Source organism: Callorhinus ursinus, unplaced genomic scaffold (assembly GCF_003265705.2).
Source record: "Callorhinus ursinus isolate GAN/ISIS: 27379988/994484 unplaced genomic scaffold, GSC_fseal_2.0 scaffold13, whole genome shotgun sequence".
In the NCBI taxonomy this organism is placed as follows: domain Eukaryota; kingdom Metazoa; phylum Chordata; class Mammalia; order Carnivora; family Otariidae; genus Callorhinus; species Callorhinus ursinus.
In genome coordinates, this window is record NW_027397075.1 from 17,393,131 (window position 1) to 17,408,640 (window position 15,510).

At 40.0% G+C, this 15,510-nt stretch overlaps 1 protein-coding gene across 12 annotated transcripts in view; it reads left to right on the top strand.

Annotated features, from left to right (window-relative positions):
• The window catches only part of DNAH14 (dynein axonemal heavy chain 14), a 342,249-nt gene that overhangs the window by 39,043 nt on the left and 287,696 nt on the right, over window positions 1–15,510 (top strand). For 11 of the 12 annotated variants that reach the window (XM_073899845.1, XM_073899844.1, XM_073899854.1 and 8 more), the window contains 3 exons: window positions 398–510; window positions 8,707–8,769; window positions 13,134–13,278. In XM_073899845.1, coding sequence (XP_073755946.1) covers window positions 398–510; window positions 8,707–8,769; window positions 13,134–13,278 — 321 coding nt within the window. The remainder of the gene's footprint in view (window positions 1–397; window positions 511–8,706; window positions 8,770–13,133; window positions 13,279–15,510) is intronic. The other variant, XM_073899846.1, reaches the window with a different exon arrangement.

The following is a 15,510-nucleotide window of genomic DNA, read 5'->3' on the forward strand; positions in this document are numbered from 1 at the left end:
TGTCAAAATCGGGTATCTTGGTAATGGGATTATTGGTCCCTTTGGAACTACTACATCCCTGTAGTTAAAATTGAGCTCATAAATATTACTTTTAAAGAAAATTGCAGATTATGAGACTGAAAAAATGAAGATATTTGTGAAAAGTATGGGTGAGGAAGAAGTTTCTCTTGTTCTTTCTCTATTGGAGCATGAGAAATAGCTTTAGAAAAATGGCAAGTATAGAAACAGTGTGGGAAGGGAAATCAGGTTTGGGTATAGATGAAGTGGTGGAGGTCATATATAGACAAGCTGAATTATAAAAGCAAGTAGTTATGAGGCAAACACAGCCTTTCTTAATTTCTTGAAAATAGTGCATATTTTTTTAAAGGAATCATGGTTTTGTGCTTTCTGTTTGCAGGTTACTAAAATAGGTGGTGTAGAAGAAATAGAACTCATACCTACTTTGGAATGGCTTTTAGAAAGAACATGTTACTACTTATTACAGCAATTCAAGATATTTTCCAATTTTCGGTGAGATGAAAGAAAATGAAACCAATTATTTGTAGTATGGTCCTGTTGAAATAGCAACTGCCTGGTTGATGTGTGGGTTCTACTACATTATGCCATCTTTATGGGGAATGTTAGAGAGAATGGGGTATTCCATAAAAGTTTTTCAGACACGATAGAGGTGTAGGAAGATCCTGAACTCACTACCTCCCACAGACACAACAGACCTACAGCTGTATGTGGAATAATTTCCTCCGGAAGAGTTCTGAAAACTCGATGGACAGTACCTCCACAACAGAGGATAAAGGCAGCATGGAGATCGGTAGGAGAGACAGAGACCTGCTCTCATCAAAAACCCACCCCCGGTGTAGCAACCCGCAAACAGGAAGGATCTCAAAAATGTGGAAACTGAGGAGTGAGAAATGTTGCCCACATCAGGCACCCCAGTCCTTGGGTTCTGCTCCAAAGAGATGAGCCACCAAAATGGAAAAAATTGGGAATGATGTCCAGGAAAACCACAGAACCTAGGGAACGGAGAACCTGCTCATAAAGGGTTTGCATGCACACTCAACTCACCCTGGGACCCAGAGCAAAAGCTGCACCTTGAAAAGCATCTAGGCCACATGTAAAGGAGACCCACTTATTATTCTTAAGTGAATGCCAGAGAGGCAGGAACTTTTTGGGACTCTTTCTGGGACAGAAGTGCTGGCAAGTGCCATTTCTGCAATCCCATTCCGCTTTGCTAAGGCCAATGTTGGCAGTCACTGTTTTGGCTTCCTGTAATCTGGGCACACCCCACCCCCCCATACCACAGGTGCACCACAGCCATCTGGGCAAGCATCCCATCCATCCCTAGCCATAACTGCACCCTAGCTTGCCAGGTGAATGCCATGCCCCTCCAGTGCCACAGCCAGCAGGTGTGTGTAGCCCACACTTGGGACTCCACTTGAGCACCTGGTACCAGTGGCCAGAGGGGACTGTGCTTCTCAGCCTCACAGGTCACCTACATACGGCTGCTTCAAGTTTGGGAAAGGTAGCTGTTTCGCCTAATATGTAGGGGACAAAAAAACCACACACAGAAAATCAGACAGAATGAGACAGAGGAATATCTTTAAATGAAAGAACAAGACAAACCTTAGAAAAAGACCTTAATGAAATGGCAATAAGTAAATTACCTGATAAATAGTTCAAAGTAATGGTCAGAAAGATGCTTACCAAACTTGGGAGAGGAATGGATGAACACAGTAAAACTGTAGCAAAGAGCTAGGAAATACCAAATGGAAGTCTCAGAGCTGAAGTAGAATAAATTAATTGAGAAATACACTAAAGGGGTTCAACAGCAGACTGGACGAATCAGAAGAGCAGTTAGACTGTGAGCTAGAGGACAAAGCAATGGAACTCACCCAGACAGAGCAGCAAAAAGAAAAGAGATTTGTAAAAAGTGAAGATAACATAAGTGAGCTCTGGGACAATTTCAGGTGGAGTAACATTCTCTTTATAGGAGTCCCAGAAGAAGAGGGGGAAGCAGGGACAGAAAAACATATTTGAAGAAATAATGGCTGAAAATTTCCTTAACCTGGGGAAGGAAACAGACATCCATATCCAGGAAGCCCAGGGAATGCCAAATAAGAAGAACTCAAAAGAGATTCACACCAAAATGTAATTAAAATGTCAAAAGTTAAAGATAGAGAATCTTAAAAGCAGCAAGAGAGAAATAGCTTGTTATATACAAGATAAACCCATAGGCTATCAGCAGATTTCTCAGTAGAAACTTTGCAAAGCAGAAGGTAGCAGCAGAACATATTCAAAGTACTAAATGAAAAAAAAAATTGTGACCAGGAATACTCTACCCGGCAAGGTTATAAATCATAATTGAAGGAGATGAAGAGTTTTCATATAGCAAAAGTAAAGGACTTCATTATCACTAAACTAGCCTTACAAGAAATTCTAAAGGTACTTCTTTAAGCTGAAAAGAAATGGTACTAATTAATGATGAGAAAACGAGAAAGTGAAAATGTCACTGGAAAAGGCAAATATATGGTAAAGGATGTGAATTAATCATTTATAAAGTTAATACAAAGGTCGAAAGACCAATATAGTAAAATTAAAACTACAATAATTAGTTAAGGAGTACATAAAAAGTTGTAAAATGTGACATCAAAAACAAACACAGGAGAGGGGGATAAGAATGTAGAGTTTTGGAATGTATTCAAATTTAAGTTGCTATGAACCTAAAATAACACCACTATATATGTAGGATGTTATATATGAACCTCAAGATAACCATAAAACAAAAGCTTACACTGGATACGTCATAGAAAATGAGAAAGGAATCTTAACACTAAAGAAAGTTAGAAGACATCAAGGAAAGAGAGAAAGGAAGAATAAAGGAACAGAGAGAAACTATAAAAACAGCTAGAAAACGATTCACAAAAGGGCAAAAAGTTCATACCTACCAAAAAAAATTTTTTTTTTCTTTTTGGTGAGCAGCAAAGCAAGGTTTATCAAGGGATAACAAAGTGATAGTACAAAGCTCCCAAGGAGGAGAGAGGACCCAAAAGGAGTTGCCCTCAAAAATTAAATGTAAATGGACTAAATTCTCCAATCAAAAGATGTAGAATGACTGAATGGACTTTAAAAAAAGACTCATGTATATGCTACCATCAAGAGACTCACTTTTGGGGCACCTGGGTGGTTCAGTCGTTAAGCATCTGCCTTCGGCCCAGGTCATGGTCCCAGAGGCCTGGGATCGAGCCCCTCGTTGGGCTCCCTGCTCAGCGGGAAGCCTGCTTCTCCTTCTCCCTCTGCCCCTGCTTGTGTTCCCTCTCTCACTGTGTCTCTCTCTGTCAAATAAATAAATAAAGTCTTTAAAAAAAAAAAGACTCATTTCAGAAGTAAAGGCACACAGACTAAAAGTGAAGATATGGAGAAAGATACTTTATGGAAATGAAAAGAAGGCTGTTGTAGCTGTATTCATACAAAATAGACTTCAATACTTACAGAAAACAAGGTAAGGCATTACATAATGATAAAGGGGTCAATCCAGCAAGAGGATATAACATTTATAAATGTATATGCACCCAACATAGCACCAATATGTGTAAAGGAAATACCAACAGACCTAAAGGGAGAAAGAGACAGTGTGATACAATAATAGGAGGGGAACTTTAACACCCCACCCATGTCAATTATTAGATCATCCATGCAGGATATCAATAAGGAAACATTGGCCTTACATGACACATTAGACCAGATGGACTTAATTCAAAAGCAGCAGAATACATTTCTTCTCTCTCCAGGATAAAATGTTAGGCCACAAAAAAGTCTCAGTAAATTTAACAAGATTGAAATCATATCAAGCATCTTTTTCAACCACAATGGTATGAAACTAGAAATCAATTAGAAGAAGAAAACTGGGAAAACCACAAAAACGAGCTTAAGCAACATGCTTCTGAATAACAAAGGAGTCATTGAAGAAAGCAAAGAAGGAATAAAAAAAAAATACCTAGACTTTGGAAGCATCCCTTCCTCTTCCTTTTTTTTTTTTGGAAGAGTTTGAGAATAATAGGTATTAAATATTCTGTTTAGTAGAATTCACCAATGAAGCCAACAGGTCCTAGACTTCGTTGGGAAGTTTTGGATTACTGATTCAATATCATTACTAGCAATTGGCCTATTCAAATTTTCTATTTCTTCATGATTCAGTCTTGGTAGGTTGTATGTTTCTAGGAATTTATCCATTTCTTACCAAACTTGGGAAAGGAAGAAGTAAAACTGGTTTTTAAAGATGACATTATATACTATACATAGAAGAACAAAGCTGTAGGTATTGCAATTTCAGATTTTAAGATACGTTACAAAGCTGTAGTAATCAAACAGTATGGTACTGGCACAAAAATAGACACATAGATCAATGGATCGGAATAGAGAGCCCAGAAATAAACCCACGATTATATGGTTAATTAATGACAAAGGAGGTAAAAATATGCAATGGGAAAAAGATTCTTCAATACATGGTGTTGGGAAAACTGGACAGCACCATGCAAAAGAATGAAACTGTACCACTTTCTTATACCAAACACAAAAATAAACTCAAAATAGGTTAAAGACTTGAATGTAAGACCTGAAACCATAAAACACCCAGAAGAGAAGTAGGTCATAAACTCCTTGACGTTGGCGACATTTTCTTGGATCTGACTTAAAGGCAAAGGCGGCAAAAGGAAAGATAAGCCAATGGAACGGCATCTAACTGAAAAGCTGCTGAACAGTGAAGGAAACCCATCAGTAGAATGAAAAGGCAAACTACTGACTGAGATGAGATATTTGCAAATCATATATATAATGAGTTGATATCCAAAAAAATATAAGGAATTCATCCAACTTGATGAAAAAATAATCCAATTAAAAATGGGCAGAAGGGGCAGTGGTTGGCTCAGTCAGTTAGTTGTGTGTCCGGCTCTTCATTTCAGTTCAGGTCATGATCTCAGGGTCCTGGGATCAAGCCCCACATTGGGCTCCATGCTCAGTGGGGAGTCTGCTTGAGATTCTCTCTCTCCCTCTGCCCCTCCCACCTGTGCTCTCGCTCGCTCTCTCTCTAAAATAAATCTTCAAAAAAAGGAAATGGGCAGATATCTATCCTCTGAATAGATATTTTTCCAGGACCTAAATATGGTGGCCAACAGACACAGGAAAAGATGCTTAACATCACTAATCATCAGGGAAATGCAGATCAAAACCACAGTAAGATTTTACTTCCTAACTATCAGAATGACTATTAAGATTTGATGAGGATGTGGAGAAAAGGGACCCTAGTGCACTGTTTATGGGAATGTAAATTGGTGTGGCCACTATGGAAAACAGTGTGGAGATTGCTGAAAACATTAGAAGTAGAACTACCATATGATCCAGCAATTCCACTTCTGGATATCTATTCAGAGAAAACAAAGACTAATTTGAAAAGGCATATGCACTCCTTTGTTGATTGCAGCACTATTTACAACAGCCATAAGGTAAAGAAACAACCACAGTGTTCATTGACAGATGAATGGACAAAGAAGATGTGGTGTATACATACAATGGAGTAGTACCCAGCCATAAAAAAAATTGAAATCATGCCGTTTGTGTCCATATGGATGGGACCCTAAAGGTATTATGCTAACTGAGATAAGACAGAGGAAGACAGATACCACATCACTTCACTTATATGTGGAACCGAAAAAACAAAACCTACACTCAAAGACACAGAGGACCGGGTTGTGGGTTGCCAGAGGGGAAAGGTGTTGGGAGGGGGATGAAATGAGTGAAGAGAATCAGAAGGTAAAGACTTCTAGGCATAAAGTAGACCATGGGGATGTAATGTACAGTCAGTAACATTGTGTTAACTCTTAATTTGCCTTTGTTTTTCATGCATTTATTCATTAAATATTTATTGAGAGTGCTAAGAACCAGTCATTGTTCTAGATGCTGGGGATACTCTGTTGAAGAAAACAAATGTCCTGCTTTCAAATAACAGAGTGGGAGAGAAATAAATGTATAAATATGTAAAATATCAGGTAGAAAAAGAATGTTATAATGGAAAATCAGAGAATTAGGGAGCTGGGCAGCTTGTTGATTCAAGGTCATCATTTAAAAATTTATCTAGTTATAAGTAACGTGACATGACATGACCCCAGGATTCCTGAGACTCTGATCCCTCACCCAGGAGTCCCAGCCTTGTTCTTTTAGTGTTTGCATCTAGTTTTTTTCTTTGCGTATCATTGCCACATGATGTTACATTAGTTCCGGGGGCACAACATAGTACTTCCGCATCTCTGGGTGTTCTGCGCTCCCCATGAGGGTGGCTGCCATCTGTCCCTGTACAGCGCCAATGCACTCATCTTCTAATGTCTGTGTTTTCTTGTGGTCTGCTGCTATCTGCTGGAGGCTAGGAAAAGAGAGAGGTAATATTTTAAATTGTTACATTTAATATGACAAAGAGTTGAAATGTTTTTACAAGAGAAGTGAATGATTTTGTGGCAGAGAAGTTACTTACAGAACAGATACTTGCTGGTACTTCTTCTGTTCCCCTCTTACGGGCACTGCAGATGGAATCATGTAAAAAATATACGAGGTCTGTGTTCCTCTAGAACTTCCATTCTAATGCAGGGACATCAAAAACAAGTAAGTATGATTATCTCAGCTAGGCGTAAGGGCCAGAAATAGAATAAAGTGGAGAAGTTAAGCAGAGACGTGTATGTGTTGCTGCCTTAGATAGGATGGCCAGAGATGTGCTATGTAATCCGAAGTCTGAGTGTTGAGAAGAGTTTCAGTCGGTATGGCAAGATGAAAAGTCCTGAGGCAGATACGGGTCAGTGTGTGTTCAAGGGCAGAGATGGTGCGGCTGAAGCTCTGGAGAGCTTGGGAGACGAGGGCACAGGTCCTCTTCGAGAACGTGTGTGATGGCTGCATCCCTGTCCAACGGGCGGCAGCTTAGGATAGTATCGAAAGTACTATTTTCTGAGTCTGTTTATTTAAACTGTCAATGCTGGACTTTCCATTGTTGTCCTTGCCTGTGATAAATCCTTGGGGTCCACTCCACTCTGAATAATTTTAATTGATTAAACTTTCGAAACACAGTTGGAACTGGGATGAGTCATCTTTTTATATGACATTTGGCATCAGTCAGTCCGTGGTCAAAATGATTCATTTTCTTTATTCATGTTACGAAAAGTATAAATTAAAGTTTAGGCAGGTTAAAACTTATAAATTCATTTGATTTTCATTTTTTTTTAAAGATTTTATTTGATAAAGCACAAGCAGGGGGAGCAGCAGAGGGAGAGGGAGAAGCAGGCTCCCCGCTGAGCAGGGAGCCCGATGCGAGGCTCAATCCCAAGACCCTGGGATCATGACCAGAGCTGAAGGCAGATGCTTCACAGACTGAGCCACCCAGGTGTCCCCTTCATATGATTTTTGAATTTTATTTTTAATATGTTTTGTGAAGTTTTTTATGACTAACATTGTAACAAGTAACATTCCAAGCAGAAAATGAGGTAAATCTGCAGCGTGGGTGGCTTCTGTTGGCCATGTGGTGTGTGCTGTGCAGGGGTGACCCTGAGCAGCAACACCAGCTTCTTAACCTCGGGGGCCTGCCTGGAGGCATCGCTTCTGTGGCCTCGTGCTTCTCTGGCCCGGTGTGGACACTCCTCATGCCTTCAGTGGGGGGATTCGTCTGGGATTCTTTCCAGGGGTCTTCTGGAATGCTGCGGTTCCATGACTGGAGAAAAGTGAGATAGTAACTTAGCTGGAATGCCTCCTAGGAGCCTGACCTAAAGTCAGGGTGCTAGATTGGAGGCATTTCTGATTTCTGAGGCCTCAGGTGTGCCTGTTTGCGTGACATCACGGGGTTCTTTTGGAGCTGCTTCCAGCTTCTGTGATTCTCAGTCAGCCAGTGAGATGGGTGGGTTGTCCTCTTGGGGAGTCCTGGCCCCACCAGTTCCTCTTGCTGCGTAAGGACTCTCCCTCTGGCCAACAGGCATCACCGTTAAATTCCTTCTCAGACAGGTTCTTTGAGTTTTTAAAACTATAAATGCATCTTTCCAAAAACATAAATATTGAATATCAAAATGACAAATACTAGCTTAATTTTTAATATATTGGTATGCAAAAATTTCTTATCAGTGTACCTTTTCATCATCACTGGAAACTCAATCTTGACTCTTCTTGAAATATGAGTCTCTTTTAAAAATAGTAAGATAGTAAATGTATAGAGAGAAGAAAATATTTTATTATTTTTTTTAAGGAATATGAGCAGGGAGGAGGGACAGAGGGAGAGGGAGAGAGAGAATCTCAAGCAGACTCCCTGCTGAGCGTGGAGCCCCACATGGGGCTCGATCCCATGACCCTAAGATCGTGACCTGAGCCAAAATCAAGAGTTGGACACTTAACCAACTGAGCCACCCAGGCACCCCCAAGAAGAATATAGTTTTTATAGTTTTTATATTTATTGGGATATTGTTACTAAATTACGTGTCTGTGAGAATTACAATGACTTGTTCTATGTTCTGTTGATAGTTTGGGAGAGAAGTGATATGATCTAGTATGTACTTCAGGTAAAATTTATGAATGGAACATGTGAATGAAACATGTTCTAGGGAATCTAGCATTCCTAAGATGTTATTAAATGTATTCTATATAAATACATGATTTGTGAATATGGAATATAAGAAATGTTTTTCTTTTCAGAGTTAATAAATCATTTGTTACTTGGAAATTGAATGTTAGAAGAATTAAGACAGAGAAGAGCAGGTAAGTTTTGATAGGCAATGTAATTTTAAAAATTTTATTTATTTTAAATATGGAGCATGGAAGCAGGTATAAGTCATTTTTCACTCAGTGATTGGAAAGTACCTTTATGATTATGATTAAATTTAACCCTTAATGAGAGTGCCTGGGGGGCTCAGTTGGTTAAGGGTCTGCCTTCAGCTCAGGTCATGATCTCAGGGTCCTGGGATCGAGCCCCACATCAGGCTCCCTGCTCAGTGGAGAGTCTGCTTCTCCCTCTGCCTGATGCTCCCCCTGCTTGTGCTCGCTTCCTCCCTCTCTCTCTCTGACAAATAAAATCTTTAAAAAAAAATTTAACCCTTTATGATTAAATTTAACCTATCTTATTTTTAAACACTGTTTATATAGAAACATAATAAACACTGTATTTCCCGGTATGCCAATCTGTGATATGAGGAAATCATAGTACTATAAAGCACTTAGGATATCTTCCTGTGGTCACTTGATTTAACTTTTTCTTCCCAAAGGGGAATGACTACATCACAGCAGTTAGATGGCTGTTAATCCTACTTTGCAGGATGTCCAGCAGCCATATTTTGTTATTGAACTTTTTACTTTGCGGTAACTCTGATTGAGTGCAGTTGTGAGAAATGATACAGAGATGATACAGAGATGCCCTGTTTTCCCAGTGGTACCATCTAGTAGACCTGCCATAGGACAGTGGTATGGTGACCGTGCAGTGGCGCTGACGTACTGAGTATACAGCAGACCTCTATTGTGGCAGGACCCCTCCTGTTGCCCTTCCCTCCCACTCCACCCCTCCTGAGCCCATGGCAAGCACCACTCGGGTCTCCATTTCTGTGGTTTTGTCCTTTGAAGAAAGTGTCAGTGGGACCCTGCAGTCTGCGGTCTGTGGGAGTGGGGCTCCATCCAGGCTGCTGCCTCCGTGTCAGCGTTCCTTTGCTGCGGGCCGAGCGGTCCATGGTTAGTCACTCCCTCGTTGAAGGACAGCTGCTGCCTTCCAGTTTTCGTATTAGACGTAGAGTCGCTGTCAACCTTCATGTGAACAGAAGTCTTCATTTCTCAGCGGGAAATGCCCGGGAGTGCCGTCCTGGGTCACACAGTAATTGCATGTTCAGGTTTCTTCTGAGATGATCGTACCATTTTTCATACCCACCAGCAGCATCTGAGACCATTTGGAATTATCACTGTTTTTCATTGTAGACATTCTGGTGGCTGTGTGGTAGGGTCTCATTGTGGGTTTTTTTTTTTTTTCAATTGGTGTATTTAGACCATGTACATTCAGTTGAATTATTTATATATTTGGACTTAAGTTTGCCATTTTATTTTTTGGTTTCTGTTTCTTCTCCCTGCTTTCTGTTTCTTCTTCCTGTGGATTATTTGAATATTTCTTAGAATTCTTTTTGGATTTTTTCTATAGAATTTTTTAATGTCTCTTTTTGTGTGGCTTTTTAGTGGTTCCATTATATATACATAACACACAGTTTACTAGTGTTGTTGTTTTATTAGTTTGAACTGTAGTAATCTTAGCTTTATGTCCCTTTACCTCCTCTGCTTATAGTATAATTGTCTTAAATATTTCCTGTCTGTGCATTTGGCACTATATCAGAAGAGTTGCCATTTTTGCTGCCATCATCAAACATAAGTTATAAAACCCAAGAGAAGGATAGTCTATAGATTTTTATTTTTGTTTTTAAGATATATTTATTTGAGAGAGAGAGTATGGAGGCAGGGGGGAGGGGCAGAGGGAAAGGGAGACTCTGTACTGAGTGGTGAATCTCACGACCCTGAGATCGTGACCTGAGCTGAAATCAAGAATCGGACATTTAACCGACGGAGCCAATGCAGGCGCCCCTGTGTTTTTAAAATGTATTCAATTTGGTTTGTTCATCATGTTCTTGGTTCCTTCTCAATGTTTTGGGTTCCTTCTTTTATTTTGTTGTTTAATCTCTGTTTAGAGAACTTCCTGTAGCCATTCTTTTAGGGCAGTTCTGCTGGCAGCAAATTCTCTTGCTTCTTTATCTGAGAATGTCCTGATCGCTCCCTCAGGGAGGAATGTTATTGCCAAATACGGGACTCTGAGTTGACTGTTCTTTCCTTTCAGCATTTGAAAACGTGTGCCCCTTTCTTCTGGCCTCTGTGGTCTTCGAATTGCTTTTCTTCTATACATGTTTCTTCTCTTGCTGCTTTCGAGACTTTTTCTTTTGCCTTTGGTTTTCAGAATGTTGACTTTGATGTGTCTTGTTTGGGTTTCTTTGTCTTTATCCTGTTTTAGGTCACCCTGGCTTTTTGCACCTCTGTGTTTGTTCATCCTTTGACAAATTTGGTAAATTTTCATCCATATTTCTTCAAGTATTTTTTCAGCCCTGCCCTCCTCCTCCTCTCCTTCTAGGACTTCAGACACAAATGCTGGATCTTTTTTATAGTCCTGCTGGTCCCTGAGGGTCTGAGGTGTTGTTTTGTTTTTTTTTCCAGTCTATTTTTTTCTGTTGTTCAGATTGAATAATTTCTATTGTTTGTTCAGTTCATTGATTTCTCTGTCCATTCCATTGTGCTATTGAGCCAGTGTATTGAGTTTTTAAATTTCAGTTCTAAAATTTCCATTTAGTCCTTTTTTTGTCTTGTTTCTTTGTTTGACTTCTGTTTCTTTGCTTGCTCCCCCCTAGGGAAGGTGAAATTCCTGATTCTCTACTCCACTTTCCCTGGAAACCCCCAGAGGAATGCTGGGGAAGCCTGGTTACCACTTGCCACAGGTGGAACTCCATGCTCTCCACTTGGCCTTTTTGTCCTGTGGTATCTTGCTGGAGTAGAATGGTTATTGTTGAAAATTTTCTGTCCTGCTCAGCTGCCCCTTTCCTAATCCTGTAGCTGGACAGCAGGCACCTGTTGGTGTTTCCAGGTTGCTGGTTTCTCCAACTCCAAGCCTGGGATGGAGGAGGCACGAGAAAACCCAAGGGCCCTAGCGCCACGTCATCCCTAGCTGGTCTGCCTTAGCGCCATGTCATCCCTAGCCGGTCCATCTTCTCTGCCTGTCAGGGTCGTCTTACGTTCCCTTCATGTGTGATGTTCACAGTGTTTAGTTGTGCTCAGAGGGAAGAATGGTGAAAAGTACACTTGCTCCATTTTTCTAGAAGCCAGGACCTAGGTTTTAATAGATTTCTGTGGTGTATTTTCTATTACCAAGCCGTTCTATCTTATGAGTAAAGTTTTGGAGAATGTAGTTAGTTTTCTGTTATAATAGAATGGAATTTGTTGGTGAGTTCCTCATAGCCCCTGTGCCTGAATAGTCATCAGATGCATTATTTTTCTCTTGTCAGATCTCACCATCACAATTCTAAATTTTTTCGTGCTTTCCCCACCGTTCATTATTTTTATAATGCACCCTCCCTAGTTTCCTCATAGCTGTGTTAAAATATGCAAATAAAATCAATTATATTTTTTAAAGGAAGAAAAGAAAGCCTTAAACAGCGTTGAGGAATGTGAATTCATTACTGTGTGACTTTTGATCATCATTCTCTTATCAAGATTGGGTCTGATTTTTGTGGTGTTTCACGTTCTGCTATGTGCCATTTGTCTTTAGTGTGATCTCTTTTCCTCCCTGTACTAGATACTCAGGGAAATGTCATGAACCAATTCCACCTCTGTGAGTAGCTCAGGTTACGTGAGGTGTGCATAGCGAAGAGGCCTTCTTTGAGACAGACAGCACAAGGCTTTGGGACAGGCAGGGAGAATAAAGGGCCCATGGAACTTAATAGCCTCACGGTATATAAAGCTTTGGCCAGTAAAATGGGAAGCCAGGAAGGGGCTAATTTCTGATAATCATATTTTTTGTGTAAAATACAGAAATCAGCCATAAAAATCAGCCACCCCACAAGGGATCAGTGAAGGGCAGAAGACCCCCTGTTCTTTATACACTGTTGCACAGGGAAGTTTGCTTTTCTTGATCCAGTTTTTCTGGAGCCTTCTCTCTCCCATTCTGCTCTTTTCTCCCTCGGTATGTCTTGTGTTGTTGGCAGTGATCTGTCACTGTGACCGCGTGGTCTGTGACCATGATCAGACAGTAGGAAGGGGCTGAGGAAACAGAAGCTCCCATCTTCTCTAGAATTTGGCTGGTTGGAGAATTTAAGAAATGTGTCCCTGCCTACTATTTCAGAATTACTAGAACTCAGTGGCATAAACTTGTAACGTCATCCCTTGTCTCCCCTATTTTGTTCCTACTCAACACACCCTGTACCACAGCCTTGCTTTCAACATTACCAGCCAAACAAACCTCATATGGATATAAAACAAGTTATACTGGGTACCTCTAAATTCATTGTACTCATTTTTGAATGGAAGATAAGTGTGGAAATTCTTTTAACTTTCAGGTCGTTTTTGTACCGCCATCTTTTTTGGGCCGATGAGTTATTTCAAGGCTGTTTGCTTTATATAAAGGGACTTTGTGAAGATGCAGTTGATATCAAAAAAGGTAATGAACACGAAGACCATCCGTCTGCCATATGCCTCATAAAGGTGGGTAGAAGTGCACTGCTGTACGCTAGTGTTTGTATGTGGAAACCAGGAGGACAAATAGAGTTTTGAGTCGAAGGAATTCATACTGCTAGATCCATCAGTAAACGGTCACGATGCATGACTCATGTTCTAAAATACTCGCAAAGAACATCATTCCCTTGGATAGTCATTTTTAATAATTAACAACATTCCTTATACATAATTTCTTCCCTAAACTCAACCAAAGTCTGTTATGAGGCCTTTTCTCTATTTTCAAAACTCTAAATGTGCAATATCATTTATAAATAATTATCTCAACTACAATTGATAGTTACCAGCTAGTCTCTCAATACAGCATATCAAGAAATTGTCATGAGTTACAACACAGAGGTTTTGGTTAAATTTATGAATTCATCTGTCCCACAATTCTAAGAAAAGGTGACCTTCTTAGTGGATGATTTAATTCAGTTTATATAGAATAGTTCTTTTAAAGAGGTTAAAGTACATAGAAGTATATGTTTTAAGTGTTTAATATACAACTGAACAGGATTCCAGCAGCTTTTACTTCATTTACCCACTGAGTGAGGAAGGTACTGAAAAGTAAAATTGATAGTCACCTAGACTTAAAAATAGTAAAAGGATGTGGACAAGTTTTAAATTTGATCATCAACTCAAAAATTGTGTTGACTATACACATGTAATAAGTTTAATACTTATAAATCAGTAGCTTACTTTTAGACTTGATTATATACAGTGGCTGATATGTGACAGATGCTTAATAAATAGTCTTTGAGTGAATAAATAAATAATGAGGAAAGATGAATTAATCACTACAGATGAAGTACATTTTTATAGCTATATTGAGATGAATGTTTCAACGGGATTACCATTCAAGTTAAGGACACATTTCATAGAGGAATATTTTTGATATGGTTTTATTCTAGAAGGAGATTGGTTGGGCAGCTATATTAGATTGTTTTATGAGTGACTTAGCGGCAGAGTTTATTGGTTAGTGGTGGGCAGTAAGGCAGAGGAGACTTCGGAATATCTGTGAATGCCCGTGCCTGCTGGATGGTAATGCTAACGGAGTGACCTTAGACCCTATCAGCTTCCCCCAGAATGTCAAGAGGAAGGGAACACAGCTTTCCAGACAATTTGTAAATATTTGTTAATTATTATATGCAAAGGAGATGGATACAAACTAAAAATGAGTTATTGCTATTTTTAATTTGCTTACAGTTTATTGGAAGAGATAATTCTTTACATTTAAAAATGATTTAATTCCAGAGGCAGTCCATCGGTTTTTCTGTTCATTCTAGCTAGCCAGTTAGCAAAACATAAGGCAAGGGAGGTTTCCTGGCACACAATACCTGTAAAATACTTGTAAAATATTCTTGCCTCAGATATTCAGAGGAAGCAGTTAAAGTCAGGGCATGTTTCATAAAGGAAGCACATTATGAGCTAGGCCACGCTGGATTGGAATAGCCAGGCAGCAGAATGTGAGTAAAGCATTTAATATATGTTTTTTTATTATGTTAATCACCATACATTACATCATTAGTTTTTGATGTAGTGTTCCATGATTCCTTGTTTGTGCATAACACCCAGTGCTCCATGCAGAACGTGCCCTCTTTTCAATATATGTTTGATATGAAAGTTAGGTTGGGTCTTGAATGTTGGGCCAAGAATAACAGAATAAGAGAGAAGTAGGAGCCGAACCTGGGCATTAGGGCTGGGGGACTCCTAGTGGGGGTTGTGAAGAACGTTAGCAAGAATAGGAGTTTTTGAGATTGTCTGGAGAAACCAGGGCCAATTGGAGGGAGAACAGTGTTTCATGGCCAGGAGGACCTGACATATGGAGTTAGGAATCACAAGATGGCCACTTGTACGTTAGGACTGCTGGGGATGCAGGTACCAATGAGGGTGGACGAGGAGGAGGCAGGGGGATGAAGCAAGGGCAGCAGTGCAGACGAGGGGCCATTCAGAAGTTAGAGTGGAGTGCATGTGGGTGCCGGTGTTCTGCCAGGATGAACCCGCACTGTGCAGGGGCTCGGTGTCTGCAACTGTATGGCACAGGGCACACATGAATCATTGTATCCAGCCCTTCCCTTTCAACTGAGAAACCAAGTCCTAGAGGGACAGTGATTTATCCAAAGCCACAGAACCAGTTAAAGAGTTGGGACTTGGGGTTCAAGAATGATTGCGTTGGGGGAAGCAGTATTTTGAATGCTTAATAAAAATGTAAATTTGTGT